Source organism: Equus przewalskii, chromosome 2 (genome assembly GCF_037783145.1).
Source record: "Equus przewalskii isolate Varuska chromosome 2, EquPr2, whole genome shotgun sequence".
Classification (NCBI taxonomy): domain Eukaryota; kingdom Metazoa; phylum Chordata; class Mammalia; order Perissodactyla; family Equidae; genus Equus; species Equus przewalskii.
Window position 1 is genome coordinate 90971811 of NC_091832.1, and position 15779 is coordinate 90987589.

General features: G+C 38.6%; 1 protein-coding gene across 2 annotated transcripts in view; it reads left to right on the forward strand.

The window, feature by feature from the left end:
- The first annotated feature begins 946 nt into the window (after positions 1–946).
- The window catches only part of CLGN (calmegin), a 40474-nt gene continuing 25641 nt past the window's right edge, over positions 947–15779 (forward strand). Inside the window, exons 1-3 of one of the 2 annotated variants that reach the window (XM_070609049.1) lie at positions 1034–1220; positions 2000–2082; positions 13972–14124. In XM_070609049.1, coding sequence (XP_070465150.1) covers positions 2050–2082; positions 13972–14124 — 186 coding nt within the window. In that variant the 5' untranslated portion in view covers positions 1034–1220; positions 2000–2049. Of the gene's footprint in view, positions 1221–1999; positions 2083–13971; positions 14125–15779 lie in introns of both variants that reach the window. The other variant, XM_070609050.1, reaches the window with a different exon arrangement.

The following is a 15779-nucleotide window of genomic DNA, read 5'->3' on the forward strand; positions in this document are numbered from 1 at the left end:
GCAGGTGCACGCTGCTGTCCAGCCGGCCGCCACTGGACCTTCCCTGTAAGTAACTCCCAATAAACCCATATGTCTCATTCGCTGTCTCCGGATCTTTTCTTTAGTCTCTCAGCAAGCTATCCCACGCTGCTCACTCAGATGGGCGTGTGGCAGAAAGGTGGGGAGCGCCATCAATCCTCTAATCTGAGACTCTTTAACAGGGGTATCACAAGTCAATTAAATATTTTAGTCTTCCAATAAAATGGAAATCATGATTATACCAAAGTCAAAGTCAAGATTTACTTTAAAATATAAAGTAGTACAAGACCCATGACCCAACATTTACCGGGCAAAGAAGCTTGTAATTCAATACTACGCTTATGCTGCATTTTTATTTTTAGTGTGTTGGTTTAAACTACAGGCTCTGAGAGGGATAGGCCTGGATTTGAACCCTATTTCTACCATTTCCTAGTCAAAGACTCAGCATGTAATTATTTTCAGTTTTTTCATCTGGGTTGTTGTGAGGTTAAATGAGATCGCGACTGTCAAACCCTAGACTACAGTGAACACAATAAATGTGAGCAATTCTTAACAGTATTTCGAAAAGAAAACAATGTATTTATTAGGTTACCATTTAATATACCTATATTTATCACACACACAGCCACACAGAATAGGAAGCCTCCTCGCTGACCAGAGTGACCTCTCATCTCTGAGCATCCAGAACTCTAGGAAAGGCCTGGTGTCCTAACTGGATGCTGTTCAAAAATGTGATTTATATAAAATTCAGGACTCAATTACACGCAACAGGAGGCAGAACGCCCCTGTTCTCAGAGAGGGCAAGCGCTCCATCAGAGGGAACAGTTTTGGGACTGATAACCAGGAATTCCTTCCCTGGTACCCACGAGCGGGGTTCGCTCTCCGACCGGCCGGCGGGGGCGGCGCGGCGCGCGGCCCGGGGACGCGCCTCACGGCGTGCGGGCAGGCGGGCGGCCGGCGGCTGCCCTAGCTCAGGCTCGCGGGGCTGCGCCCCCCGGCGGCCGTTGAGCCCCTCAGTTCAGGTGCGCGCGGCCCGCGCCTCCGGCCTCCGCCTCCTCCTCGCCTGCGGCCGCACGCGCATGCGCGGTTAGCAGTCGCTGCTAGGCGGCCGCCGGCGGGATTGGTCTGGGGAGACTCAGGGACCAAGTGGCAGCGGCTCGGACATCTGAACTGCCACTGCCGAAAACGGGTTCACAAGACAGGTGCGTGGGCAGAATGCCACTTTCCGCTGCCCTTTGCACTCGGGCAGGGGGGAGGAATCGGAGTCATTTCTCCTTATCCCGGGGCGGGGGTTCCTGGGCCGCACCCCTTTCTTTGGCGACCCGCCAGGCTGAACCGGTTGGGGCCAGGGGAGGGAGTGGATGTTGAGTTTGGGATGGGGGTGCAGCGAGCGAGGTTCTTGGGCGGGCTCTGCCGGCCTCGGGAGAAGGAAGGCCAGTCCCGGGTGGTGGGAGTTGATGCCACCTCAGAGCCATTGGGTCCTCCAGAACTGCTGTGTGCACCTGCTGCGCTGGGGCTGGGGCGGGCTCGGGAAGGCCAGGTACCCTCGCCAGCCCGGCCTGCCCCTGATGACTTAAGGGGTACCAGGGAGGCGAGTCCGTTATTCCAGCGGTTGGCATTTCAGCCCCGTTCCAAGCTCGAGCCCCGGTGCGCGCTCGCGAGGCGTGTAGAGGGGCCCAGGGCGCGTCTGGGCACTGCTCATCCCAGCGGTTACTTCTCACAAAAACGCGAACAAAACTAAAATAGGCTCAGCTTACGCAATCCCCGCTTCTCTAAAGGCGAAGGGACCCAACCCTCACAGCGATGGTGGCCTGTGACTCCTGGCTACTCCCTGGATGCGCTGCTTGGAGCGCGGTGTGCGTCGCTGGGCAGGGAGCGAGAGGGCTGGGTTGAAACCAATGAAACCGTAATTAGTAGAGACTCATTATCGCCTACAGCCTGTTTACGATCAATCAGTCACTTGAGCTAAATTTGTTTATAGCATCTGCCCAGGCGACAAGGAAGAGGCGTTTGCTTGGGATTTAAAAGCAAATGGCAGCAAAGCTCAGAGGTGGGATAGAGAAGGTAAACAGAACGGCCATGGGAAGAAGTCTCAAATTAGAAGAGAGTTAATTTATATTGAAACTGTTTGATGCATAAAAGCCATCAAAACCCTGATCAAGTCTTATGATTTTGCTCGTTCTGAAATTTTTACATTATTGGTCATTTAATCACTCTAGATAGTCCTCCTTTTGGTCATTGTAAGTTTGACCTCTTTTCAGTTTATAATTTTGCCTTCACATCTAATAGGTTTGATCTTCCAATCATATTTAGACCCTATCTCTAAATTCTTAGAACAAGATAATTTATATTCTTTCTTTATCTAGTTGATAAAGTTATTTACTGTGTTTGAATGATGTAAGGATGTTGATGGATCTGTAGAAATTGAACAGCGCTGTAAATTAGCCTTAGTGCTTGTTTTCAGTACCTAATGTTTTTAGTGCTCTTAATTAGAAAGCTGGAATTGTCAACTTTAATGGACTAGTTTAGATAATCTAGTTTAACCGTGTCACTTGACAAATGAAAAAACAGGCCCAGAGCAGTTTTAACCCCTTTCCTTTTCAATTAATAGGACTAGAAACTTGGTGTGATGGTGCCAAGTTCAGTATACTTTCTATTATATCATTCTGTAGTTGAGTTCCTGAAGCTGCGTGCAATTGAAACTTTAAATAAGAGTGATTTTCAAACACGACTTTTGAGGCATACCAGTGTTGAGTCCTCCGTCAGCCATTAAAACTGAAGAGCAGAAAGGCATCTCAGTTATAAGAAATAGCATATAGAACAGCATGAATGTGTTAAATAGGTGAGTGTTGAAGGGCGTAAAAGAAATGAGTCTTAAAAGGGTAGATTTTGTGCTGAGAACTGCAGAGAACTATTGAACATTTTATAAACAGTAGATTAAGACTCGTTTTTTAGAGAACTCATGCTAGAGAGAAGGTGGAGGATGTATTTGGAGATTGACAAGACAGGAGGTGAAGAGGCAAAGTGGGGATTTACTAATACTTTTCAGAAATGATGTGTTCCTAAATTGAGACTGTGGCATGGGGATAGAAAGGGACATTTAAGAAATACCCAACTGCATTTAGTTACCAATAACATAGGGGGTTAGCGAGAAAGAATAGTCTTAAGATAATGGCAAAGTAACTTGACTGATTCGGTTCACTGGATGTAGAGTTAATGGGAGAAGGGAATTGAGATAGAGAAACAGGTTTGGGAGGAAAGACCAAGTTCAAATGAATGGAGGCTTTGGGACATCCTTGAAGATGTGTAGTGATCTGCAACTAAAGTGTGACATCTGAGCTGTGGATGAGACTTGCGAGTCCTTAGCTACCTTTCATAGGTAGAAGCCAAGAGTATATGTAATGTAAGCAGAGAGCCTGGGGACAGAACCCTCAGGAACAGCAACATTTACGGAAGATTAGAGAAAGTGCCCAAGCAGGAGGTAGAGAAAAGAGAATCAAGAATCAGGAATGGTACCATAGAAACCAAGAGAGGAGAGGACTCCAAGAAGGAAGCAGTCAGCACGGTCAGGAGGAGGAGTAGGCAATAGGACTGTATTTATTGCACTTGTCAACTAAGAATTGGTTGGTAGGAACATTTCAAAGAAGCTAGAATTGAGTACAGGAATAAAAAAAGTATTAGTTTTTCATTGCTGCCATAACAAATTACCACAAACCTGGCAGCTTAAAGCAACACAAATTTATTTTCCCACAGTTCTGTAGGTCAGAAGTCTGACACGGGTCTCGCCGAGCTAACATCAAGGTGTTGGCAGGGCATCATTTCTTACTAGAAGCTCTGGGGAGATTCTGCTTCTTGCTCATTCAGGTTTGTGGCAGAATGCAGTCCCTTGTGGTTGTAGGACTGAGGTTCCTGTTTCCTTGTTGACTGTCGGCTGAGAACTGTTTTCAGCTTTAGAGACCACCCACATTCCTTGGCTCCTGGCTCCTTTCCCCCGTGTTCAAGGTCCCTATGGCCATTGGAGTCTCTCTCACTCTCCAAGTCTCTTCTGCCCATCTCTCACTGACTTCTTGCACTTTTAAGGGCCCATATGATTATATTGGACCCACCTGGATAATCCAAGCTACTCTCCCTATTTTACCCTCAACTAATTAGCAATCTTAATTCTATCTGCAAAGCCCTTTTTGCTATGTGAGGTAACATTCACAGGACCCAAGGATTAGGGTGTGAACATTTTTGGGGGTTCATTATTCTGTCTGCCATAGAAGTTGGAAGTATTAACAGTTAATGAAGATGTTCCCTCTAGAAGCTTTTGTTAAGGAAAGGAGATACCCAGAGACACTTATATTATCTAGCATGTGATAATTATAATTCCAATAGTAAGCCATACTGTTTCTCCTTGAGCTTTTTAACTGAAAAATGCAAGTATCTTCTTAAATATCCTGAAATTTGTGTATACACTCTGTAAAATTTTAGTGTCATAGAAATATAAGGTAATACCATGAAGTTGTTAATTTTGTATTTTTATGTAGCCTTAAGCTGCTTTAAAATCTTTGCTGGAAAGATTTTAAAGGCCATTTAACCAATTAACTATATGTGCATAAAATATAATTTGGAAACACATCAAAATGTGGCTTTTAAAATATAAAACCTCACAGAAACTGGAATGTATATCTAAAGGGTGGACCATAATAAGGAAACATTTAACCTTGTATTATATTTTATAGGCCTAGAACTTTAATGCCATTTAGTGAGGATTAAATCATTAAACTCTCTGACCTTAGAGCCTTAATGAAAGGAATGTAGAGCTTGAAACTAGACCTAACTTTGAGTCTTACCTCTTCTCCTTCTCCTAGTAGCATTCGTATTCTTGGGTAAGTTACTTATCTCCCTGAGCCTCACTTTCCTTATTTATAATGGGATACTAATACCGTCACCTGAAGAGTTCTGCAAAGATTGGAATTAATATGCTTGAAACACTGTAAGTGCTCAAAAATAACACTTCTTATTCTCCTCACTCCGCTCTTGCCCTTTCAGTTCCTTTATCACAGGCTGCTTCCTTTGTCCTTGGCCTCGGGAAATCAATCCTTTCTGTCCTTTGCATCTGGCTTTAGGTGCAACTTCCTCAAGGAGGCTTTCTCTGACCCTCTCCCGACCGTGTAGATTCAGTTCCCCAATTACCAACTGTTACAACTTCTTTACTTTTCTGTAAAACTTACTCTAGTTTACATGGTATACCCGGATTATTTAACATCTTCTTTCCACTCTGGACTGTAAGCTCTTTGAGATCAGGGGCCATGTATGTTTTGCTCGTTACTGTAAATTCAGTGTCTGACATGATACCTGGCACATAATTGACAATCATAAATATGTGTTAAAGAAATTCGTGAATGATGAATTTTATTATCTACTGGCTAGCCTTCCCTGAATTTCTGGAAACATTAGCCATCACAAAATTAATAAATCTCTGATGCAACTTATTCTGAATCGTGCTAGTTTCTTCTGTGAGAAAGTAGCTACATTTCAAATGAGGGCTTGAGACTTCTTTGGAAGAAGGCTGCCTCTTTAAGATGCCACTATTACCTTCCTCTCCACATCACTTGTGATCCTTCAAAGTGAATTTTCTGTGTGCTGTGTAGCCAGATAATTCCAATAATACCCTCTAATTTTGGTGAAAATTTGTCCAGTTTTACTTTTGTGATGTGGTAACACAAAACTTTTTAATCTAATTTTTCTGTTTACTCTCTTTTATAGTAAATTATGAACTGAGTTGTTAGAGTGCAGCATGGCTATAGCAAGATTCTGAAATAATTCACAATAAGAGATGTTTCTTGGTAGATATAGAGAAGAATTTAAAAATATGATTAATCTCCCCATATTAGATCATAAAACTTCAAACTTTCTAGACCATTATCTTCTTTCTCTATAGAAATGCTTTTGCTGTGTTTAGTTTTAATAATGTTCTAAAAAACTTTCAAGGGCCAATGTTAGAAGCATTGACGTAACTATTTCTCACTCATAAAACCACAGTGAAAGACATCTATTACATGAGGATTTAGTCCATATATTTTTCTAGGAGTTAAATTGTAGAAAAGGACTTTTCCCTCTGAGGAATCTGTAGACTTTTATGGACAGTGGAAACTCCCTCATTTTTTTTCTGGTCATCCCCTAATTGCCTAGAAACCCTTTTGCTAAATGTATCACTGCAACAACAAACTCATTCCAGTTGATTGCCTAGTAACATCTATTTCTCTCCCCAGTGTAGCCATTTTTTCCACTGTCATCTATGTCTTCATTCATTCATTCTATAAGCATATCTCTCTTCCTATTCTCATACACCAGCACACTTTGGGGGCACTGTGAATACAGAAATGAGAGAGAATTCCACCCCTTGGCGAGCTTATATTTTTGTCTGTTTTGTGTTTTGCAAGTTGCTTCAAACTATTCTTTTGGAACTATGTAGTGATAGAATAAACCCTAAATAAATAAGTAAAGTTTTCATTATAATGTTTATATAAAGATTATTTTGAAAATGATGCTATTTAATCAATTTTAACTGTAGTATGTAGCTATGATTTTAAAACCCAGGACAGATTTAGTTCATTCTTTCTATCGTTAGTAAAGCCAAATGCTAGTCCTGTATGCAGGATTTCAGCCCTGGTCATTTCACTAATCTCAGACCTTCAGAAGTTTCTCGCTTTTGTATCATCAGATCCAAACTCCTTGGAATGCTTTTAGCACTTTGTTGCCTAAACCGCCTTAAGTTGTATTTTCAACTATTATTTCTCCCGTTACGGTTCTTGTCCCACTTTTTGCTGTATTTCTTGAGGTATTTTAATTGTTTCTAGGTCCTTCTAATTTAGGAAAAAATACTTAGTTTTGTTTAACAGTATGTGTTAGTTAAGTTAATGCTCAAATAGAAGATAAAAAATTCTCAGAGGCCTAACAGCGTTTCTAGTTGCTGGTGCTCCTCAGGAGTAGATGTCTGTGATGGTTAAGTGTGTGTCAACTTGACTGAACCACAGGGTGACCAGATATTTGGTCACACATTATGCTGGGTGTGTCTGTGAGGATGTCTTTGGATGAGATTAACATTTGAATGGTTGGACCACATAGAGCAGATTGCCCTCCCAATGTGGGTGGGCTTCGTCCAATCAGTTGAATAGAATAAAGAGGCTGACGCTCCAGTGAGGAAGGGGGAACTCCTCCTGCCTGACTAGTTGATCTGGGCCTTCAGTCTTTTCCTGCCTTTGGACCCAAACTGAAACACTGGCTCTTCTTGGGTCTTGAGCCTAATGGCTTTCAGACTGGAACTTATACCATGGCTCTCCTGTCTCTCAGGCCTTCAGACTCAGACCGGAGCTATATCATTGGCTTTCCTGGTCAAACCTGACTCCCATTCACCTGAATCACACCTAACTCCAAGGACAATATATTCTGTTCCTGTCCCCTGGAAAAGGAGGAAATATCTTGTTGATCAGCCAGCAATCTCTCCCACGCTTTACAAGGAATATTGGGTATCCTGTGATTGTCTTTTCCTTTAGTGTTCTAGCTACCTTTGATGGGGCATTGAGCATTAGTTCAATAGCAGTAAATGAACTGTGCTTTGTAATTTGTGATTTGGAGCTGGCAGTGGAGATTCAATAGGACTTTTAGGTGGTATTAGTGAATTTTTTTGACGTAAATCAGACTGCTTGGTCTTGGTTTCAGAGATTGGGGAGAATGGTATCTTATACTTGGCCAGAGTTACTTATACTTCAGTTTGTTATTGAACCAGCCCAGAAGCACCACAGAGAACATACGTGAGATCAAAGATACATGCAAATGGATATATTTCTCCGGTGCCTCACTTCTTCCTCATGAAGGCACGAATGGTGTTTTGTGATTTCAGCAACCTGTGTGAAGTGAGGAATACACATGAAGCGTAGGACCCTGGGCTTGCTACCTTTTACACATTTGTAAGGAAGGAAGGAGGTAGTATCAGCACTAAATGTTCTACTTTGTGCCTTATAAACTCTTGCCGCACTAAAATTGCATAACTTAGGATGACTATAAAGATCAATAAGGAAATAGAGGACTTGGACTAGACTATAGATCAACTGGACCTAATAGACATATACAGAATACCCCACCTAACAACAGCAGAAAGAAAAATTAGTACCAATTAATTGAAAGAAATATTAAGACCAATTTTCCTAAAACTAACTCTTCCCAAAAAGGAGGGAATACGTCCAAACTCATTTTATGAGGGTAGCATTATCCTGGTGTTGAAGCCAGACAAAGACACTATAAGAAAACTACAGGCCAATATTTCTGATGAATATTGATGCGAATATATATTTTTCTTAAGTGCACATGAAATATTCTCTAGGATAGACTGTATGTTAGGCCACAAAAGTGTTAGTAAATTTTTAAAAATTGAAATCATACAAAATGTCGTTTCTGGTTACAATGTAATGAAACTAGAAGTCAGTGGCAGAAGGAAAACAGGAAAACCCATAAATAGAACAACACACTTTTTTTTTTTTTTTTTTTTTTTGCTGAGGAAGATTTTCCCTGAGCTGTTGCCAGTCTTCTTCTTTTTGTATGTGAGCCACCACAACATGGCCACTGACAGATGAGTGGTGTAAATCCATGCCCAGGAACTGAACCTGGGCTGCTGAAGTCGAGTGCACTGAACTTAACCACTAGGCCACTGGGGCTGGTCCCAAACAACACACTCTTAAACATCCATAAGGTCAAAAAAGAAATCACAAGGAAATTAGAAAATCTCTTGACATAAATAAAGACAAAAGCCAAACACACCAAAGCTTATGGGATACAGTGGAAGCAGTGCTAAGATGGAAATTTATAGCTGTAGATGCTTATATTAAAAAAGACAGATCTCAAGTTAACAACCTAACTGTACACCTTAAGGAACTAGAAAAACCAAAGCTAGCAGAAGGAAGGAAATAATAAAGATTAGGTGAAAGATAAATAAAATAGAGAATAAACAATAGAGAAACCACTGAAACCAAGAGTTGGTTCTTTGAAAAGATCAAAATTGACAAACTTTTATCTAGATTGAATAAGAAAAAAGACTCAAATAACTAAAATCAGGAATGAAAGAGGGGACATTACAATCAATTCTATAGCTATAAAAAGATTATAAGAGAATACTATGAACAATTATATGCCAACAAACTGGGTAACGTAGGTGGAATGGATAAATTCCTAGAAACACACAACCTATTAAGATTAAATCATGATGTTAAAGAAAATCTGAACAGATTTTTAACTGGTAAGGAGATTCGAATCAGTAATCAAAAATCTCCCAAAAAATAAAAGCCCAAGAGCAGATGGCTTACCTGGTGAATTCTAGCAAACGTTGAGAGAAATATTAATACCAATCTTCCTCAAACTCTTCTAAAAAAATCGAAAAGGAGGGAACACTTCCAAACTCATTCTATGAGGGCAGCATTACTCTGATACCAAAACCAAAGAAACTACAAGAAAACTACAGACCAATATCCCTGATGAATATTGATGCAAAAATCCTTAACAAAATAACTAGCCAAAAGAATTCAATAGCACATTAAAAGGACTATACGCTATGACTAAGTGGGATTTATTCCTGGAATACAAGGATGGTTCAACATGAAAATCAATCAGTGTAATACACCATATTACCAGAAGAGAGGAAAAAACCACATGATCATCTCAATTGATGCAGAAATAGCATTTAACAAGATTTAACACCCTTTTTCATAAAAACACTCAACAAACTATGAATAGAAAGAAACTACCTCAACATGATAAAGGCCATATATGAAAAACCAACAGGTAATACCCTACTCAGTGGTGAAAGACTGAAAGATTTTTCCTTTAAAATCTGGAACAAGGCAAGGATGCCTGTTTTTGTCACTTATATGCAACATAGTACTAAAAGTCCTAGCCAGAGCATTTAGGCAAGAAAGAGAAATAGAAGATTCCAAATTGAAAAGGAAGAAGTAAAATTGTCTCTGTTCAGACAACATGATCTTATATCCAGAAAAATCTAAAGATTCCACCAAAAACAATTGTTAGAACTAATAAGGGAACGGTGGTTGCCAGGGGCTTGGGGGAGGGGGAAATCGGGGAGTTGTTTAATGGGTATAGAGTTTTAGTTTTGCAAGTTGGAAAGAGTTCTGGAGATGGATTGTACAACAGTGTGAATGTACTTAACACTACTGAACTCAACAGTTAAAATTGGTTGAAATGATAACTTTTATATGTATTGTTCCACAATTTAAAACATCTTTAAAAACTGTACAAATACATTACTTCAGTGTTTTATGGTATTACCCCATTGTCAGGCCTCTCAAAGCTCCAGTGCAGGCTGGTGATATCTTACCTCTCTCTTCAAGAAACCATATGTGACAAACCTCACAGTTTTGTTGGAAGCTTGATGACATGTTGGCACCACAGTGTGATAACTTCTAAGTAATACTGTGAACTTCATGATATAATTCTCAATTGTCAGCTGGTGCATCATTGAATAATGATAGAACACTGCAGAATTAAGCAGAAACTGTTAAGTCCATATTTCTGATTTTGTGTGTGTGTGTGTGTGTGAGGAAGATTGGTCCTGAGCTAATATCTGTTGCCAATCTTCCTCTTTTTGCTTGAGGAAGATTGTCACTGAGCTGACATCTGTGCCAGTCTTCCTCTACTTTATGTGGCATGCCACCACAGCATGGCTTGACAAGCCGTGCTAGGTCCGCACCCAGGATCTGAACCTGCCAACCCTGGACCGCCAAGGTGGAGTGTGCGAACTTAACCACTATGCCACCGGGCCAGCCCTGATAGTTCTGATTTTTTTTTAAAAAAAGGCATAAATAACAACAACCTTGGACTATGTCATTTTCTTAATAAAGACTATTATCCTGTAGAACTGTATTGCCTGCAGAATGGTTTGTAACCATTTGCAGTTTATTTTTAAGTATTTCACTTCTGCAGTAAGGTTGATAGGGCCATTTCTGGGAAAATATCTTCATAGCTTAATAGTAATAATAATATAAATTTTGGAAAATTCCGAGATTTGAAAATGTAGGCTGTTACCATATTTGTGATTCCTTTTTAGTGCTTTATCAGTAAGCATACAATAATGCAGTGGGGTAAGATTAAAATAAGAGCTGGCATGGTATATTGATGTAAAGTTTTGGATTTTTATCTTCCTTCATATTTCCAATCATGTGGCTTTTACCAAGTGTTTAAATCTTTCTGTTTTCAGTTTGCAGATTGGGAGTAATAATGCCTATCCTATTCATGTCCTGCGCTGCAAAGATTGAATTAGCTTGTTCCTTTATTCAAATGAATGATCATAGCCAATGAACTTCAGAGAAGAAACAAACTTTCAGGATAATGGGTTTTCTAAACTTTCTTTCTGAAGGTTTGGCAACTATTTTGGAAAATAGTTGGAAAGTTAGGAAGAACTGTAATATAGAAAACAAATAAAATTGGTTGCTCTGGTTGAAGCAGGAGTAGAGTTCCAGAGCGGGCACTGCCCGCTTGGCTTCCTCCTCATTCTTCCCTGGCGGCCCAGAACACCAGAGTGCAAAAAGAGCTCTTACAGCCTAATTCTTTCAACAAACGAATTATTAAGAAACTGAAGTGTATGTTCATTTTGAAGAAGAAGATAGGGACCTGAATTGATATTAATGTTTGTTATTACTGCTATTATTATTTTATGCATTTCTGTTTTACTCAAATGTTATTAACAGCAAGTCAGGCAAAACACCTGTTAATACATATGTAAGTCATGGAAGGCTCTTAAACTTTTAGAACAATGAAGCTTTTTTTGGGTTCTTAACAATTAATAAGCAATTTGCAGATGTACTCATTCCTGTGGCAATAAGTGAAAATTTTAAAAAAAGAAACCTATTTTATTCTTATTGAGTTCAAATTGATATCTTTACTTCCTATCCCACCTCTTTTTTTTCTGATTCAGAGAGATTAAACTCTTGTGACAAATGACAGCATGCATCATTTTTTGTGTTGTCTTTGTCTATAAAGATAGTGATATTAACACATTTTTTAATAAGAGTGTTCATTTTATGGTAGATTGGTATTGATTTTTCTTAAAAACATGCATTTTTAAAGTAAACTTTAAAGTTGTAGCCAGTGACCTCTAGATGAAGTCAAGGCTAACTGGCTCACACATTCATGTAAAGTTTTGATCTCATTAAAAAGAGTTCTAATCAGTTGAGCTAACAGTATGGGAAAATGCCTTTATAATCTGTTTCTTTTCTAAAAACAGCTTTCTTGATACATTATTTGTATATCTTCAAGTTCGCCTGTTTAATGTGCGGTTCACTGGGTTTTTATATTTATAGAGTTATGCAATCATTACCACATTCCAATTTTAGAACATTTTTGTCACCCCAAAAAGAAACCTTGTACCCATTAACTCTTTCTTCCCACTCCTTTCCTTGGGCAATCACTATTCTATTTTCCAATTCTATGGATTTGCTTATTTCTTTTAAATAAGATCATACAGTATGTGGTCTTTTATGACTGGCTTCTTTTACTCAACATGTTTTTAAGATTCATCTATCTTGTAACATATCAGTACTCCCTTCCATTTTATTGGTGAATAATATCCATTTTATGAATATTCCACATTTTGTTTATCCACTCATCAGTTAATGGACATTTGGCTTGTTTCCACTTTTTGGCTATTATGAAAAATGTTTCTTTAAACCTTTATATTCCAAGTTTTTGTGTGGACATCTGTTTTCATTTCTCTTGGGTAGCTACCTAGGAGTGGAATTGCTAGGTCAAAAGGTAATTCTGTTTTTAGCATTTTGAAGAACTTTCACACTGTTTTCTAAATCTCATTTTACGTTCCCACCAACAATATAGGAGGATTCCAATTTCTCCACATCCTCCCAACACTTGTTATTGTCTCTTTTTGATTATAGCCATTTGGGTGGGTGTAGAGTGCTAACCTGTAAATCCAGTGTTTCCTAAGCAGACCCATTTAGTCCTATAGATATGTTCTGGAGGATCTAAGAATTCTAAGAACTTACTTTTTTTAAAAAAAAAAATTTCATGTTGATGGTAACTTTTTAAAAAAGTAATATAGCTATATTGTGGATCATCTGGATGACTGGCCACCTTGTAACAAGGACTGCCATACTGTTTCAGTGTCTAAAAGTCCTTTGGCACCAAGAGATAAAATTTCAATTTTTAACATGCTAATGGGAATAGAGGAGGATGTAATTATTTAAATCATGTCTTTCTGCCAAGAGACAGCCAAATAATATTTGGCTTTTACTCATCTCAATTAATGCTATAAGGAACAGAAGTTTTGCAGTATTTGAATAGAGAAATGGTTAGATAACTGTCTTTATCATTTTGATAAATACAAAAGAACTTTTTCCATAGCATTCAACCTGATTGCAATAAACCACATATTTGTTTGATTTTTTAGCTGTGATTTGTTTTCAGCAAAAGACTATCACATTAAGTTGTGGTAAAATTGTTTTTCTTAAGTTCTTTTGGCGTTTATATATAAAAGTATTTTGGTTTTATAATTATAAAATTTCCAATTGTATGTTTATATACACTTAAGCAACATTGTAATAAAAAAGTAACTTAAGTGGACATTTAGGAATCATGATCCTTTTTTCTTTCTTTTGAAGGGGTCCCCGTGATTAGAGTTTGGTGATCCCTGTTATCTATATCTGTAGGTTTCGTGCCTTTGGTCTTTGTTTTGGGGGCGGGCCTGCAGGTGTAGAATCTGTGTCCTGTGAGATTTGGAGTTTGTATTATCACTTGTTCAAATCATAATTTAAATAATTTTGGTAATGATTTGTTTTTAAAGCCATCTTAGAATAAAGGAAGTGTTAAGGAGAAATTATTTCTTTGTAAGTATACTTACGTGTATTTTTCACAACTTTGTTTTATTTTCACTGATTACTTTTAATTTTGCAGATAATCAATATGCGTTTCCAAGGCTTTTGGCTGTGTTTTGGTCTTGTATTCATCTCAGTTAATGCAGAATTTATGGATGATGGTGTTGAGATGGAAGACTTTGATGAAAATTCAGAAGAGATTGATGTTAATAAAGGTGACGCCTCCTCAGAGGTAAGGTTATTGAGAAGTGAGCTATAAATTATTCCTTTACATGGCACTTAGGAGTGACTGATCTCTTAAGATTCATTTCTGTTTTACTAGTTTCATTTTCTAAGTAAATAGAAAAACATTGCTTTTTTTTCCAGCCCTGTTGCTATGTTTTTAGAGGGCCCATATGCTATGTAAATTTGCACATGGCACTTAGCACAGTTTTATCATCAAATAAACATGAGTAAGGTTTTTACTATCAAAATAGGAGTTCATCACTGGCTAAAGAGGACGAAGTACTCTAGCTAAGAGGAAGGTTTTCTGCCTATTTCTGACACTGCCATCCCTCTTCAGATAAAAGAAAAAGTAGTATAATTTGCACTTCTCCTAGAAGTAAAGTCAGTAGCTTTTCTTTATTTCTCTGAGGGAAGAAAATGCTAAATAGGAGGATGAATTAGAAACAGAAGTGGTGGTGAGGCTCACCCGTGTTTCTGTCTCAGCGTTGTTGAGATGCGTGTTTTGAGGTGGTAGCTAACTTTACAGAGGTTTTTGTACACTTTGACAACCCATAAGAGCTTTCACATTGAGGAATATTCATAGCTAATATTGGGACAATCAGAAATTTTCCTTCAGAAATATTTTTGATGGTGAGAAAGCATCAATTGTATTGTGCTAGCTACTGTTTAAAGGGCCGAGGAGAATAATATATAGTTGTTAGAGACTTCTTTGCCTTACTTCCTTTTAGAGTTTTTTATTTGCAAATGCAAGTGTGGTTAGCTGTTTAAGGTGAATATTCTTTCTCGTGTTAAGCTTTTCAGTTCCACAAAGACATTTCTTTTAAAACCTAGTTCTGTGATCCACAGAAAGTAAGTAATCAAAGTGCTGATGACTGACTAGATAGGCTGCTAACAGCGTTTTCAGAGGTTATTACTTCAAAGGAATTGGCAGACACCTGCCACTCTTAACTATATTTGGTGATAATTTGAAAAGAGGATAAGTGGGAAAGAACAATTTTTGATGCTTCTAAGTTTATAGCGTGAGTGCTCTGGATAGAGTAAAGTATAAATAAAGGGCAAAATCAACTGCTGGTGATTTACAGGGTGGTTGAACATAAGGAAGCCTCTTGTGACCCCATTGTCCATTTTGCCAATCCATAAAAATATAGAGAACAGTAAAGTTGTAATTCAGTAAACTTCAAGAAGATTGACAATTTGGGTAGCAGAATCTTGACTCTGTCAGTAATTATGTAGAATTTTGTTTAGTTACTGATTTTCCTCCCTCAGACAGACAGGAAATCTTGTACTCTCAGGGCAGGGGTAGAGACAGTGAAAATAGAAGTACTCCTGCATGCTCTTGCCTGAAGGCTGAGAGAAAAAATCTCCTAACTGATCATACAGATAAAATCACAAAGGCTGATTCAAAAGGACCAAGATTGATCTATTACTTTAGGCAAAATTGTATTCATTCATCATCAGTTCAGATAATCTTGTGATCATTTGTCAGTAAATTTAATCTTTTAAATTATTTTGTTGGTACGTTCTATATAGTGTAGTGGTTAAGTGTATGAGCTTTGGAGCCAGACAGCCTGGCTCATATCTCTAAGTCCTACGATTATATGATATGAGTTACTGTGCCCCTCTCCCACAGTTTCATCCTGTGTAAAATGGGTGCAGTAGTGG